Source organism: Bos mutus, chromosome 13 (assembly GCF_027580195.1).
Source record: "Bos mutus isolate GX-2022 chromosome 13, NWIPB_WYAK_1.1, whole genome shotgun sequence".
Classification (NCBI taxonomy): domain Eukaryota; kingdom Metazoa; phylum Chordata; class Mammalia; order Artiodactyla; family Bovidae; genus Bos; species Bos mutus.
Window position 1 is genome coordinate 79528470 of NC_091629.1, and position 16324 is coordinate 79544793.

The window sequence follows — 16324 nt, forward strand, 5'->3', positions numbered from 1 at the left end:
TTGATGCAACAAATCCACTTGAAAGAATTCACCTGTAGGAAATAATCACTAGTATTTCCAAAGCTTTACATTTAGGGTTCTTGGATGCAATATTGTTCATAAGAAATAAAAGTAGAATTGACTTCAATACGTCAATAACATGATAAATTATAGCATACATAAAATTGAATCTCAAGCAGATAATAAAAATGTGTCAAGAATGGGGAAAATACTCTAAAAATTATGAAAAAAAATTGCCTCTGAAATATGAATGTAAATGAGACACCAGAGTAAGATCCAATTTTATTAAAAAGTAAAGAGAATAATGAGATAGGAAGTAGACACCTATATGGTAACAGAGTTCATTCTGGGCATTGGATGAAGGACCCTTTTAACATTTTTTATGTCGTCAGAATTTTTTTCTGACGTGTAGCTACTTTGCTTTTTACAGAGTAAAACCTGCTAAACACCTTAGTAGAATAAATGAAGGCATCCATATTTTCATTCTTTAGCGACATAAAAATCTGGAGATGTTTATCGACCACTTTCTTTTTTTCCCCCAGAAACTGCTGAAGTGCAATGGTGCAGAATTTCATTTTGAACTTTTTCCTATATAATCAACAAAGACTGTAAATGTTCTAGGGAACAGGGGGTCTATTGATCACCCGGTGCACTGGTTCAGCACGTAAATGTTCAGACATGAATGTGGGAGGTTAGGTAAGCCCATGAAATATAAACACACCGCGGGCATCAAGAGGCTGTCAAGAAGACTGGAAATCTGGAAAAAGTTCTCATATTCTTATTTTGTTATTTTCAGGTAAGATCCTTAAATAAACCCTCAGAATGTCTGTCCTTGGTTCCTTCACGTATGTGAGAAATGGCCAGAGAATTCTGAATAAACAGTCTTTGAACATCAAATCTGAGGCTAAGACATCAACTGCAGAATCCCATCAAAGATGATGTCGTACAGAAATTTCAATTGCTTTTGAGAGAAATACTACAATGATACCTTGGGAAAGAATAGTTACAAGACTATTTTTAAAGATGTGAATCAATACTTACAAATATTGACACTAGCCATAAACTACATGATAAACACGGATATCCCTTCAGCATACACCTGCATATGCTCACATCCACTCTGAACAATTTCATGTTTCTGGACTCCATTTTTGTAAAGCCCTTCGCACAAAGCAGGAGCTCAAAAAACTGTATCTTTCCCTTTTCTATTCGAATAGCCCATTTCCCTAGAATGAATTAGAGTTTCATTTGAAAAGTAACACGTGTAAAGGCAAAACCTTTAAGTCTTCCAATACATGTATTTATATAACTATCTTTAAAATATACTAGGTATTATGCACCACTGCTTGCTAAGTGCAAATATGTGGAACAAGACTGAGTCCATCTGCTGATGCCCTGTGGCCATCACATGCTCCTCAACGCCCACTCAGGTCCCATGTCTCTTTTCTGCCCTGCTCACCCGGCCCACAGCACCCCATCCCAGCGTCTGCCACGTGCTCATAACTGCTACTCTGTGTTGTGACCTGTAATAGGCTTCCTTTTTTAAGAAAAAACAAAGGGAAAGAGGAAGGAATCTTTACTCTCAATTTTGCAACTGAAAAATCCTCATGGCTGACTTTACTTTTGGAACCCACAATTGGGTTGTTAATGCTGAGTATGAGTTGCAGAAACTCTGTCCTCCAGAGAAGACTGCATTATTAAAAACACAAAACAAAATGACCCAAAGCTCCTCCAACTAGAATAGCACAGAAACCGAGCTGCATTTGGAGCCACACACTCCTGTGCACACACATGGCAGGCATGCCCTGTTGTGTCGTAAACTGTGATGATAAGCACACATCACAGGATGCTGTGAGGGAAACAGTATCAGTACCTTTCCAGGCCAGAGGACGGGGTGGGGGGTGTTGACAGGAGATAACACCTGTCAAGGTCACCTGGCTAGCAGTGGAGGGTCAGGACTTGAACCCTTGTTAATTTAATGTACTTTGCTGTACTATTGTTCCCTTATGATTCAATGAACTCTGAGAATATAGAGGATCTTTGTTTTCCTTTAATGTTCTTGGCACAGTTGGGGTTATAAAAAGTTAATATGTGGGTTTGCCAGAATCCTATGACTTGGGGCTTCCCTGAGAGCTCAGTTCGTAAAGAATCTGCTTGCAATGTGGGATACCTGGGTTCAATCCCTGGGTTGGGAAGATCTTCTGGAGAAGGGACCTTAAAGCACTCCAGTATTCTTGGGCTTCCCTGGTGGCTCAGCTGGTAAAGAATCCACCTGCAATGTGGGAGACCTGGGTTCGATCTCTGGGTTGGGAAGATCTCCTGGAGAAGGGAAAGGCTACCCACTCCAGTATTCTTGCCTGGAGAATTCCATGGACTACCATCCATGGGGTTGCAAAGAGTCAGACATGACTGAGCAACCTTTACTTTCACTTTAAGACTTTGTCCAACTTTGATTCCTCCCATTGATGACTTTGGGCTTCCCCAATAGCTCAGTTGGTAAAGAATCCACCTGTAATGCAGGAGACCCCTGTTCAATTCGTGGACTGGAAAGATCTGCTGGAGAAGGGACAGGCTACCCAATCCAGTATTCTTAGGCTTCCCTGATGGCTCAGCTGGTAAAGAATCTGCCTGCAATGCAGGAGACCTGGGTTCAATCCCTGTGTTGGGAAGATCCCCTGGAGAAGGGAAAGGCTACCCACTCCACTATTATGGCCTGGAGAATTCCATGGGGTCCATGGGGTCACATGGAGAAGTCCATTGGGTCACAAAGAGTCAGACATTACTGAGTGATTTTCACTTTCACTTTCATTGATGTCTTTGGTGTAACCAAAGGTGGTCTTCCATGGACTGATGACTGGGAATTTTTTTGTGAAATTGAACTCCCCTGTAGATTTTTGGGGAAAGTCCAGGAATGTTGATAATGGAGTTCAATTTAAACTTTTAGTGAAACCAACTGATGTCTATGGCTCTACATTATTCACGCTTTTCTTCAAAAACATATATATGAAACTTGAAAAAACATATATGTGAAAATTGAAAAAACATAAAATGACAGCATTTTTAAATAAAGAACTTTAAAGATAATCTAGACTTGCCTTTGCATTTCCTGCTAGGAAACCTGAGGCAACTATTTATGCCTGATTTCTTTAAGCCGACAGTGTTGGCAGCATCGGTGGGAACAGGCTTTTTTTTTTAACCATTGGTGAAATAGCTTATAATCTTGAAATTTAGGGGAAAAAAACATATAAACAAAAATATTCAATACCTAAAAGTCTGACTTACCTCCGAATCCATCAGGCACATATGTTTTTAGGACAATATTGCAGAAAATGGTTGGCAGTGATAAAGGTTTATTTCCCTCATTCCGGAGGGATATGTGTCGATAGCCTGCTTGGAGGCCATCCAGGGGCAGAATCCTCTGGCCGATCAGCTTGTTGTTGTCATCATACACGGCGATCCTCAAGACAGCCAGGTCGGGGAGGATCACCTGCAAAGACAAACGGCACTTGTCACTGATCTGCGGGACACAGCTCCCAAGAATCACAACGCCAGGGACCTGGACCACACCCATACTGCTCGGAAAGTTTCCTTCCCAGTGCAAAGGAGCTGATGGTCAATTTACATTCCTAACGCATACTGTATAAGTTACAGTGCCCAGGGCATTGAGAAAGACAACGGGAACAGGTTTCCTGGAAATCAGTCCCTGAAGATTGTCAATAGAATGAATGGATATAAAAGATGGCTAATCCAACCCTTGCCATCTTTCCCCATTCCCACCTACATAATAGGTGAGCAACAAGAGACCTGGAGAGGAAAAGTGACTTCCCCTTATGTCAAAGATGGCCAGTGACAGCTGGGTCTGGATCCTGGGCCACCTGATTTCAAATCCTTTGATCTGTCTACTACTGGGCTGCTTCTGACATTGAGCTCTGTTTTTGAGAATATGGAAAGTATCTTTGAAGAAATGCCTCATGTATAAAAGACAATTTATATATAAATTTGGATTATTTTTCTTTGCACTCCTCAGTTTTTAACACATTTTGGGATATTAAATAAAGATGAGACAGCTAGAAACATTAACATATACCCAAGACATAGAGTCTTCCCAAGTGGCATACTGGTAAAGAATCTGCCTGTCAATGCAGGAGACTCAAGAGATGTAGGTTTGATCCTTGGGTCAGAAAGATCCCCTGGAGAAGGAAATGGCAACCTGCTCCAGTATTCTTGCCTGGAAAATTCCGTGGACAGAGGAGCCCAGCAGGCTACAGACTGTGGGGTCACAAAGAATCAGCCACGACTCAGTGGCTGAGCACATACAGCATAAGACATCTACTCTTGCCATCCCCAAACCAAATACATGGACACAACATCCGAGCTCAGATGGTAGAGACCCGAAATCCATGGATGCAGCATCTGAGCTCAGATGGCAGAGACCCTGCTTAGATATAAAAGAGCCACATGACAAGAAAATCTGATGTTTTTAATCAAGAATTTCTATTTATTGGCTATGAGCAGCTAAGACACCTTAGTTGATTTGAGCACTATATCATAGCTAGGCACTGAATTGGCTGCTTATTCATGCCTACAGGTTATAATTTAGTTCCAGTTCATGAAGACGAAAAGGTGAAACCAACTTTAGTCACCGTGTTGTTCCTCATTTGGTGAAAGGGGCTTATGCTGTGAGATTCATGCAAAGAAGAAAAACAGTAACAGCAAGAAAGAAAATAAAGTTAAAGCAATTAGTATCAATGAAAGGCAATGTCACTTCAGAAGAGCAGGGAAGGATCCAAAATTGGCATCTTGTTTCCAGGGCCAGTAATATTGCGTGTAAAAAGCAAGTTTATTTCCCTATGCATCAAAAACAGAGCCTGAAATCAACTTTCTGAATTTCCAGAAATGTATGTAGGGATATTTTTTTTTTGGCACGAAACACTGGCCATAGTGACAACAGATCCAGCTGTAACAAACTGAAAAACCCGGGAAGAAAAAAAGACACATTACAGCTGTATGCAACTCACGCTACACTCTGAATGTAGAAGAGAAGGTGAAAAGGTAGGGGGAGGTGTTGCATGGATAATGGGATTTACATAATCAGAAAAGCCTACATCTCAAAATGGCTTGATTCATTGAACTATACTTATCTTCTGTAATATGCTTTCTGCAAACTGGTCAGCCAGTTCTGAGGCTGATAATTCATATTTTTGTTAAGATAAAAAGGTGATTGTCTGTGCTGTAAGATACAGATGGAATAGAGACACTTGGAAAACGTGTGCCAAAGAAGAAGCCAGAAAGCACTCTGGTCATGATAACAGAACAAGTGAGAGAGAAACAGGCATTTTTGATATAGTACTGGGAGGGCATGGATTTTTCAATACATCTTCCGATGATGAAAGAGAAACAAATGGCAGAAAATGGTTACAAGATTAAAACCCGAATCATTATAGAGAATGACTGATTTGTCTGTGTGCCCAGTCACTTCAAGTCGTGGTTGACTCTTTGTGACCCTATGGCTATAGGCTGGCAGGCTCCTTTGTCCATGGCATTTTCCTGGCAAGAATACTGGAGTGGGTTGCCATACCTTCCTCCAGGGGATCTTCCTGACCCAGGGATCGAACCTGTGTCTCTTGCATTGCAGGCAGATTCTTTACCACTGAGTCACTGAGGAAGCCCATAGGATCAAAGTATAATATGAAGATAAAAACCAAAAAACAAAAATAACATATTATACACAGAACCTATACATATTATACACAGGATCACACTTCCTGGAGGCACAGGACAATAACCAACTGACCCACTGAAGGACATACACCCTACCCACCCTCTTGGCCAAGGAATATTGCGAGGCACTAGCCCTGCCAGGGCAGGGAGGAGCTCTCCCACGTGTGACAGTGTCTGCCTGCGGGGCTCCCTCTGAAAACACTGTGAACCCGGAGCTTGCGCACTGCGTGGGGAAGGTGGGCTCCTCCTGGGAGGAAGGAGAGCCAAGAGGACAGGGCCACACAGAAACAATCATCATGTGGCTGCTGTGGAACATCTGCACTGGAAGAAGACATCTGGGGTTAAGAGACTGTCTGCAGATCATGTAGTATCTCTCCACTAACATGTGGCTCCTAACTTAGCAGGGCAAGTCTGACACATTGAGAACACTCTACCTTCCGAAACACAAATGATTCTTCATTGTAAACCGGATTGAGTCCGTTGTTCATCACCATGCGAGTGCGGAACTCCTTCCGGATAGTGTCCGTGGGCAGCCCATACATATCCACTTCTACATATGTGCCAATTTTCTTATCTGATAAGAACTGACCTGATATGACCTGGAGCAGAAGAGAAATGGGAGGAAAGAGAAGTTAAGCTGGTGTAATCGTCAGTAACAGAATAATCTGGCAGGGAGAGAGTCTCTGTTCATCTTTAGAAATTCAATTATCTCTGGAAATAATGTATTCATTCCTTACTGAACTGAAGTGGTCAATTCAAATATGCCTTAAGATCCTTTCATAGTTCCAAAATTCACTTTTATTGAATTCTTTCAGAAGTTTTACAAAGAGACAGACAGAAAGAAAAGTAACGCTAAAATGTTAAACTGATATTGACAATTAGAGGACAGTGTTATTTTTATTTTTTAAACCAGTATTACAAAAGCAGTACTGACTGCTTCGTTTCACAGTTAGGTTAAGACGTTGCAGACAACTACTTTTTGTATTATATGAGTCATGCATATTACCTTCTTCCATCTGTTATAAAGCTGTGGAAAGAATTTTTTCACCTATTTCCAAATAATTATAGCTAATAATTACATTTTTTTCACATTATCTAATAGCTGATCATTATGAAACAGTTTTTTCAGGTATAACTGACATTAAATGGTACATGTTTAGAGTGTACAATGAAATCACTTCTGACATATGAGCACATCTATAAAACTGTCACCAATATTAAGGCAACAAAATTTTCCATCAATTCCCAAAGTTCCTTTGTACCCTTTTGTAATCCATCCCTTCTTCTGTCTGTCTAGAGGAAACTACTGATCTATTTTCTATTACTTTACATTAGTTTGCATTTTCTAGAATTCTGCATCAATGTAATCATATAACAGGTATTTTTTCATTAATATGCTTTGTTTTTTATAGCAGTTTCTGTTTACAGCAAAACTGATAAGAAAATATAGTGCTTCTGTCCTCTCATCCACAATATCCTCACTATGGATACCTCACATCTCAGTAGCATATTTGTTATAATCGGTGAACCTATATTGATACTTCATTATCACCCAAAGCCATAGCTTACATTCAGAGTTTACTCTGGTGTATATTTAATGGATTTGGAAAAAATTGTAAATATAATGACATGTATCTATTATCATAGAATCATACAGAATGGTTTCACTGCCCTAAAATTCTTTGTACTCTGCCTGTTAATCCCTCCCCACAATTCTTGGTCTTTTCTTTTTTTTTTTTTTTACCATCTTTATAGTTTTGCCTTTATCCAGAATGTAATTTAGTTGGAATCAAACAGTATGTCACTTTTTCAGACTAATTTTTTTCACTTAGTAATGTTCATTAACTGGATGGATGAAGCACAAGCTGGAATCGAGATTCCCGGGAGAAATATCAATAACCTCAGATATGCAGATGACACCACCCTTATGGCAGAAGGTGAAGAAGAACTAAAGAGCCTCTTGATGAAAGTGAAAGAGAAGAGTGAAAAGTTGGCTTAAAACTAAATTTTCAGAAAACTAAGACCATGGCATCAGTCCCATCACTTCATGGCAAATACACGGGGTAACAGTGGAAACAGTGGCAGACTTTATTTTTTGGGGCTCCCAAATCACTGCAGATGGTGACTGCAGCCATGAAATTAAAAGACAGTTACTCCTTGGAAGAAAAGTTATAACCAACCTAGACAGCATATTAAAAAGCAGAGACATTACTTTGCCAACAAAGGTCCATCTAGTCAAGGCTATGGTTTTTCCAGCAGTCATGTATGGATGTGAGAGTTGGACTATAAAGAAAGCTGAGCGCAGAAGAATGGATGCTTTTGAACTGTGGTGTTGGAGAAGACTCTTGAGAGTCCCTTGGATTGCAAGGAAATCCAACAAGTCCATCCTAAAGAAAATCAGTCCTGAGTGTTCATTGGAAGGACTGATGTTGAAGCTGAAACTCCAATACTTTGGCCACCTGATGTGAAGAACTGACTCATTGGAAAAGACTCTGATGCTGGGAAAGATTGAAGGTGGGAGGAGAAAGGGACGACAGAGGATGAGATGGCTGGATGGCATCACCGACTCAATGGACATGAGTTTGGGTAAGCTCTGGGAGTTGGTGATGGACAGGGAGGCTTGGTGTGCTGTGGTTTATGGGGTTGCAAAGAGTCGGACACGACTGAGTGAACTGAACTGAATGTTAATTTGTTTCATCCATGTCTTTTCATGACTTGATAGCTCATTTCTTTTTAGAATTAAGTAATATTCCACTGTCTGGACACACCATTCATTGCTTCTTTATCCATTCACCCACTAAGTGGCACCTTGGTTACTTTCAAAATTTTATCAAGTATGAATAAAGCTGCTGCAAACATCCCTGTGTAAGTTTTCACATGGATGTGAATTTTTAATTTGTTTGGGTAAATACCAAGGTGTATAAGTGCTGGATCACATTTAAAGAGAGTGTTGAGTTTTGGAAGAAACCACCTAACTGTTTTCCAAAGTGGTCGTATGATTTTGCCTTCCCACCATCAATGGCCAAGAATTCCCATTGCTCTACATTCTCCACTGGATACTTTTTGATCTGGTATCTTTGATGAAGAGTAGCTAATAATTTCACTAGTATAAAAAAATGTATCTCAAGAAAAAAAATGTTAAAGTTGAAAGCAACGCGTGGATCTTGCAACTTGACATTAAATATTTTAATTGCAATCTTTTAAGGCTTTTCCAAGACCACCTGGATCCACTCTTTTTACACTATTCTGTGGAGAGCAGGAGACTTACCTGCACGGAGCAAGTGGCTGCAATAACCCCATCAACAGGCGTTTCAGAGAAAGGATCAAATGTTCGATCAGGCCGTCTCATGAAATCTGGTTTGAGAAGGTACCTAGTGGGACAAAAGCATAGAAGGAGTTTACTAGTTTTTTTATAAAGACTCAGAAAATCACTATCAAGACACTGAATACATCTTTATCGCCATTTCTAACTTAGGAAATAGGCTTTTAGGTGGAGGATCCCAAGAATTGAAGAGAATAACCCTGTCCTATGGATGACCCCAACAAGGAACATGGAAGAGGAAATGTTCTTTAGATCCAGGCTCTGGGACATCTATGATTTCCTGACACTATCATCTTCTCTGGAACTTGATGCTCTTACATGCATAAAATAAAATGCAAAGAATAACAATGAAAAACCAATTGTATGAGCTATAGTTATCAAAATATGGAAAATGTCTTTATTGTTTTAATTAATATATTAAATTATGGGATCTAATGGCAAGTTTGATAATTAGCAGAGTTTCAAAGTACTGATAATCATAAAACTATATTGAGAGATCTCTAACAATTATAATGAGATATAAAAATATCTGTGATTTATATTGGTGTCAGAATCAGATGTACCGCTAACACTACTATGGAATGCTATGTATTTTCATAATCAAATGAAATGTGGTTTCAGTTGGAGGTCTCTAATTCTAGTGAGGATAATTAGGCAAGAAGATGAAATAAAACGTATCTAGATTGGAAAGAAGTAAAACTATTTCTATTTGCAGACAACATGATCTTGTTTATAGAAAATCCTACAGAGTATACTAAAAAGCTATTAGAATTAATAAATGAGTTCTAGGATACAAAATCAACATATAAAAACCTATTTTATTTATATGCACCAAGCAATGAACAATCTAAAAACAAAATTAAGTAAATAATTGCATTTATAATGGCACCTAAGAGAATAAGATACTTAAGAATACATTTAACAAAATAAGTACATGTACTTTGAAAATCACAAAACATTGCTGAGGAAAATTTTAAAAGAACTAAACGAATGGAAAGATATCTTGTGTTTATGGATCAGAAGACTTAATATTGTTAAGATGGCACTACTCTCAAACTGCTATACAGATCCAATACAATCTCTATCAAAATCTCATCTGGTTTCTTTACAGAAATTGACAAGCTGATCCTCAAATTCACATGGAAACTCAAAGACCAAGAATTCTCAATACAATCTTAATAAAGAATTAAGTTGCAGGTCTCAGACTTCTTAATTTCAAAACTTTCTACAAAGCAACAGTAGCCAAAGCAGCTTGGTATTGGGGAAAAAAGATTAACATATAAATTAATGAGACAGAATTGGGAGTTCAGAAATAATTTCATATCTATGCAAATGATTTTTGACAAGGATGCCAAGACTACTCAGTGGGGGAAAGAATATTCTTTAAACAAATGATGCTAGGTCAACTGAATAGCCACATGCACAAGAGTAAAATTACTTCCTTCTTTCACATCATAAAGAAAAATTAACTCAAAATGGATCAAAGACCTAATAGTAAAAAGCTATAACTATAAAACCCTTAGAAGAAAATATATGGGTAAACCTTTGTGAGTCAGAATTTGACAATGCATTCTTAGACATAACTCCAAAAGTATAAGCAGTGAGGGAAAAAAGTACATAAACTTGACTTCATCATATTTTTGCACTCAAAGAACATTATCAAGGAAGTGAGAAGACAAATCATAGAATGGGAGAAAATATTTACAAATCATTTATCTGATAAGCGACTTGTATCTAAAATATATGAAGAACAAATAACTCAGTTAAAAAATGGGTAAAGGATCTGAATAGACAGTTCTCCGAATAAGATAAACAAATGGCCCACAAGCAGTTGAAAAGGTGCTTAATATCATTTGTCATGAGAGAAATTCAAGCCAGCATCACAATAAGACACCATTACACACAGTAGGCGGGAGGAGAAGGGGATGACAGAGGATGAGATGGTTGCATGGCATCACCAACTCAATGGACATGAGTTTGAGCAAACTCTGGGAGTTGGTGATGGACATGGAGGCCTGGCATGCTGTGGTCCATGGGGTTGCAAGAGTTGGACACGACTGAGCGACTACTTTGGCCACCTCATGCGAAGAGTTGACTCATTGGAAAAGATTCTGATGCTGGGGGGGATTGGGGCAGGAGGAGAAGGGGACAACAGAGGATGAGATGGCTGGATGGCATCACTGACTCGATGGATGTGAGTCTGAGTGAATTCTGGGAGTTGGTGATGGACAGGGAGGCCTGGTGTGCTGCGATTCATGGGGTCGCAAAGAGTCGGACACGACTGAGCGACTGAACTGAACTGAACTGAGCAACTGAACTGAACTGAACACACACTAGGAGGGCACTAGGAAAAAAGAAAAAGAAAATTCATATACGTGTGGATGAGAAAATGGAGAAATTGGAGTCCCTACTCAACATTGCTGGTGGGAATGTAAAATGTTGCAGCCACTGTGGAAAACAGTCTAGAATTCATCACTTACACAGAGTTACCATACGACCCAGTGATTCTTCTCTTATGTGTATACCCAAGAAAAGTGAAAACATATGCTCACACAAAAACCTGCACATGAAGGTTCATAGTAACCAAAAGATGGAACAATTCAGATTTTCAGCAAAAGATGAATGGACATACAAGATGAGGTATATCCACACAATGGAAAAATAATAATAAGTAATAAAATTATTTCAGTAACAAAAAGAAATAAAGTACTGATACACAGTACAACATAGGTGAATCTTGCAAATGTTGAAGACAGTCATAAAAAGGCCTAATATTATATGAATCCATTTACATGAAATGTGCAGAACAGGCAAAAATGTAGTGACAGTGTGTAGATTAGTGGTTGCTTAAGGCTGGGATGGGGCAGGAGAGGTTACAAGGTGACAGACGAAGAGTATGGGTTTTCTTTCTTGTATGATTAAAGAGTTTTGAAATTGATCCTCAGCACTGTCTGCCCCTAATCCCCATTGGGTATGGTCACAGAATCACACTCTGGCTGGATTACATAACAATCCTGAAACTGTGTCAAAGAACTCCACCTCTCCAAAACAACATTTTTTTTTTAATGACGATAATTATAGATAGGAAAATTACATACTGAGAAAAAATATGAGCTATCGACTTCCCTGATAGCTCAGTTGGTAAAGAATCTGCCTGCAATATAGGAGACTCTGGCTGGACTCCTGGGTCAGGAAGATCCCCTGGGGAAGGGATAGGCTACCCACTCCAGTATTCTTGGGCTTCCCTTGTGGCTCAGCTGGTAAAGAATCTGCCTGCAATGCAGGAGACCGGGACTGGGAATTCCTGGGTTGGGAGGATCCTCTGGAGAAGGGAAAGGCTACCCACTCAAGTATTCTGGCCTGGAGAATTTCATGGACTGTATAGTTCATGGGGTTGCAAAGAGTCAGACACTACTGAGTGACTCTCACTTCACATGAGCAGAAAATAAAAGCACTTTCCCCAAAACCGTAAGTTTGTTTTTAGATGTAAAAGAATCATAATTTAGGACCAAATCTTTCATACCTCTTAAAGTATAACTTTTATAAGTTTCAACTCTAGATGATGTTAAATCTATTACTATTGTTTAAAATGCAACCAAGGGGAATCCCAAAGCACGATATTTTTCCTTAAAGAAAAGTTTACAGTCGTGTTTTTGGTTTTGACAAAGCTGACATTCTTTGCTATCTTCTAAGTCTGAACACAACATGTTAATACATAGACCCACATTCCATTTGGGTGTAACCAGCAATAAAGAGCCTCTGAGGACAATACTGATTTTTATTTTATTTAAACATTTTTAAAATTTTATATTAGAATATAGCTGATTTATGTTGTGTTAGTTACAGGTGTACAGCAAAATGATTTAGTTATGTATTTATATATATCCTTTTTCAGATTCTTTTCCCATATAGGTTACTATAGAGAATTAAGTGGCATTCCCTGTGCTATACAGTAGGTTCCTACTGATTATGTTTCATATATAGCAATGACACTGATTTTTAAATCAAGGATACAGAAAGTTTATAAAACTGTTCAAATATTAAAGATGACTTTGAACATACAACCTGTCTCCAGGAGGATACAACCTGTACTATTAACATAAAAGCTCTCTAACTTCATAGAACATATTGTTTTCTATGTTTGTAGAGTTTTAGATTTGGGCCTTTTTTGTAGCCAGCATTAATCACCGAAAAATATGATACAGCAAAAGCTCAAGTAGATGAGTAAATACAATTCTTCACGTATTTTTCCAAGGAAGACTATCAGCTTTGTCTGGCGAAGCATCAGACATCAGCTATTGGGGAGGTAATGCATGATAGTTGTAGGTTTCACAGGGAGTCAGCACTGGGCTCCAATAAGCAGACTCAAACTGCTCCTTATTAGGGATGGAAGGGGGTGCGGAGATGAGGGAGAAGCAGTGCAGTCAAGAAACAATAGGAAAAAAAAGAAACAATAGAAAAGCCTTGTGGCAAGGCCCTGGTTCCCCCTCAAGGGATAAACATAACAATACTTTTGAGCTGTTTTGCAGATAAACACAAGGTGGGAGAAATTGACTGCAAGCTGCCTATAAGCATGCAGACCCCAGACAGGCTGGAACCAGAAGACTGATGATGCGGACTCTCAATTACAGCAACACCAACCAGTCAGAGGAATGCCCATGGGCTGGTCATGCCCTCTTTGAACCATTTCTATAAAACTACTAAATACCCACTTTGGGCTGCAACACACTTTCGAGGGCATTAGCCCCATATGGCCCCTTTGCTTGGCAAAGCAATGCTTTTTTCCTACCTTTTTCTACTTCACACCTGAAATTCTAATTCAGAGGCTGGATTTAGCTTCAGAAATTTGACAGATCCCTGGCTTGGGGCTGACCCTTAGCGAGTTCATCTTGAACAACTGTCTATTTGGGGCCTAAGGCAGCAGAGACTGTCACTCGCGACTTAGGGGTTGCGTAGGTCACGGGCCCCTGGGCACTGACGGGCAAGCAGAAGCTGGAGCCCTGGCTCTGAGGGTGGAGCTTGTGCCACCGCAGAGCTTTCTGCTTGGCTTAATGCTCTGTGCTACTCTCCCGATTCTTAATGATTTGTGAACACGGAGCACTTGGGTCCCACAGACTACATAGCTGGTCCTGCCTGGTGTTTTTCGGTGTGGGAAATGAACCCATTCCAAGCATCCAGGTCTGTGTGATGGCCACAGGGCAAGTCTAAAGTCAACGGCAAGTGAATTGATGTAAGAATTCTCTGTGGACTTAAAGGCCTTGGAGGCAAGGGCAGGAGAGAACGGCTTTCAGCCAGGTGGAGGACAGGAGTTACAGAATCAAGGATGGTGGAACAAGAAAGTTCATCCTGCTTCACCACATCTGAGATGCTATCAACACGCCCTCATTTTATTTACCAGCAAGCAAGCAAAATGGTGCTGATTAACAGAAAGTTGCCACGGATCTTTAGATTCATTCTAACTTGACAAAGTCATTTAAAAAGTGTGTACTTTTGAATCATAAAATATCATAGTATTTTGATAGCAACTGTCGGGTTTCCTCCAAAAGCCTGGAAAGACTTGAGAAATTAGTTTGCTCTATTTTATTATAAAGTGTAGAAGTACTTCCTGCTTTTCCAACTTTAAAAATGAGCCTGTAATAAACTACTGCTCACTTCCTGGTAAAAATCACACTTATAGGATGCAGTGGTGTGGCCTCCTAAACACACTGCCCACAGACCAGACAGGGAGTCCCAAGTAAGTTTCTGATGTTTGGTTACTGTTGTGAGATTCAGGGGTTTCTACACTGTTTGCCACCATAGGCCTAAAAGACACAGAACATCTCTTTACAGAAACCCTCAGACATAGCCCACGGGGATTTTTTAAAATTCCCTGTAGGTGGGTAGGAGCAAGACAAAGGCAGTGGGGTGAAAGCCCCAGGGTACCTCGATGCCCCTGCACGAAGCGCGTCCTTCACAGCCGGCCCATCTCTGCTGCCAGCTACAACTCCTCAGGAGCTCAGCACAGTCAGGAAAGACTGCTTCTCTCTGCCCTGTGGGCAAGAGCTCTGGGTGTGGAGAAAAGGGGAGGGGCAGGGGGACAGGAGACTTATTGTTCATGCCTCCAGTAGTCCTGATGCCCCAGGGAATGGTCAGACTTTTCAGTCCCTCTGAAAAAGGGACACACAAGCACAGAACCCAGGCTAACACTGCTGTTGTTGTTTAGTTGCTCAGTCGTGTCTGACTCTTTGCAACCTCGTGGACCGCAGCATGCCAGGCTTCCCTGTCCTTCATCAACTCCTGGAGCTTGCTCAAACTCCTGTCCATCGAGTCGGTGATGCCATCCAACCATCTCATCCTCTGTCATCCCCTTCTCCTCCTGCCTTCAATCTTTCCCAGCATCAGGGTCTTTTCTAATGAGTTGGTTCTTCATATCAGGTGGCCAAAGTGTTGGAGCTTCAGCTTCAGCATCAGTCCTTCTAATGAATATTCAGGATTGGTTTCCTTTAGGATTTGACTGTTTTGATTTCCTTGCAGTCCAAGACCTCTCAAGAGTCTTCTCCAACACCACAGTTCAGAAGCATCAATTCTTCAGCACTCAGCCTTCTTAATGGTCCAACTCTCACATCCATACATGACTACTGGAAAAACCAGGCTAACATAGCACCATCCTTGTTCATGAATGGATTTTGCAATAAACAGTGCAGAAGGTGAGACACTGAGCATGTGAACTATGGTAAAACAGATCCCCACCCACTTCACCTGGCCTTTAACAATGCTTTGCTGAAATTCTTCAGGAAGTCCAGGGGTGGGGGCAGTTAGGACAGGAGTCACCCGTTCTCTTGCCTGGGGCCTTACAACAAACGCTGCAAGTTCCTTCAGCACAGCCGACCACTGACGGACTTTGCTGAGTGTGGACAGGTGGACAGGTTTGGTTCGGTAACACTGGGGCCCCTTTTCCATAGAAAGGATGCCCACCCCGTGTCTGGGCAGGAGGAGCCACTGAACTCCTGAGGAGGGTGAAAAGCCTGTCCTGAGCCAGGTGAAGGCTCTGGGAGGCTCACAGCCAGTGTGGACATGAGGACCGCTCCGCCCACCTCACCTCGCTCCCCAGGCTCCTGTGAAAAGAGGCTCTTTCAACAGCCTGTGATCTCTGCCTGTCATCAGCCACATGGGCTGTAGCTTCCTTCTCTTTAACCTCACTTTTCCACAGAAATTTGCAGTTTGTAAAGGACATCAAATGCATACACTCAGTTCAAACTCACTGAGCTGCCACAGCAAACCTGGGGTGATGGGTATCACTGG

General features: G+C 40.6%; 1 protein-coding gene across 10 annotated transcripts in view; it reads right to left on the bottom strand.

Annotated features, from left to right (window-relative positions):
* The window catches only part of PLCB4 (phospholipase C beta 4), a 483912-nt gene that overhangs the window by 54028 nt on the left and 413560 nt on the right, over window positions 1-16324 (bottom strand). For all 10 annotated transcript variants that reach the window (XM_070381997.1, XM_070381991.1, XM_070381995.1 and 7 more), the window contains 3 exons: window positions 8990-9092; window positions 6156-6320; window positions 3283-3487 (listed from right to left, as the gene is read on the bottom strand). In XM_070381997.1, the coding sequence (XP_070238098.1) occupies window positions 3283-3487; window positions 6156-6320; window positions 8990-9092 (473 nt within the window). The remainder of the gene's footprint in view (window positions 1-3282; window positions 3488-6155; window positions 6321-8989; window positions 9093-16324) is intronic.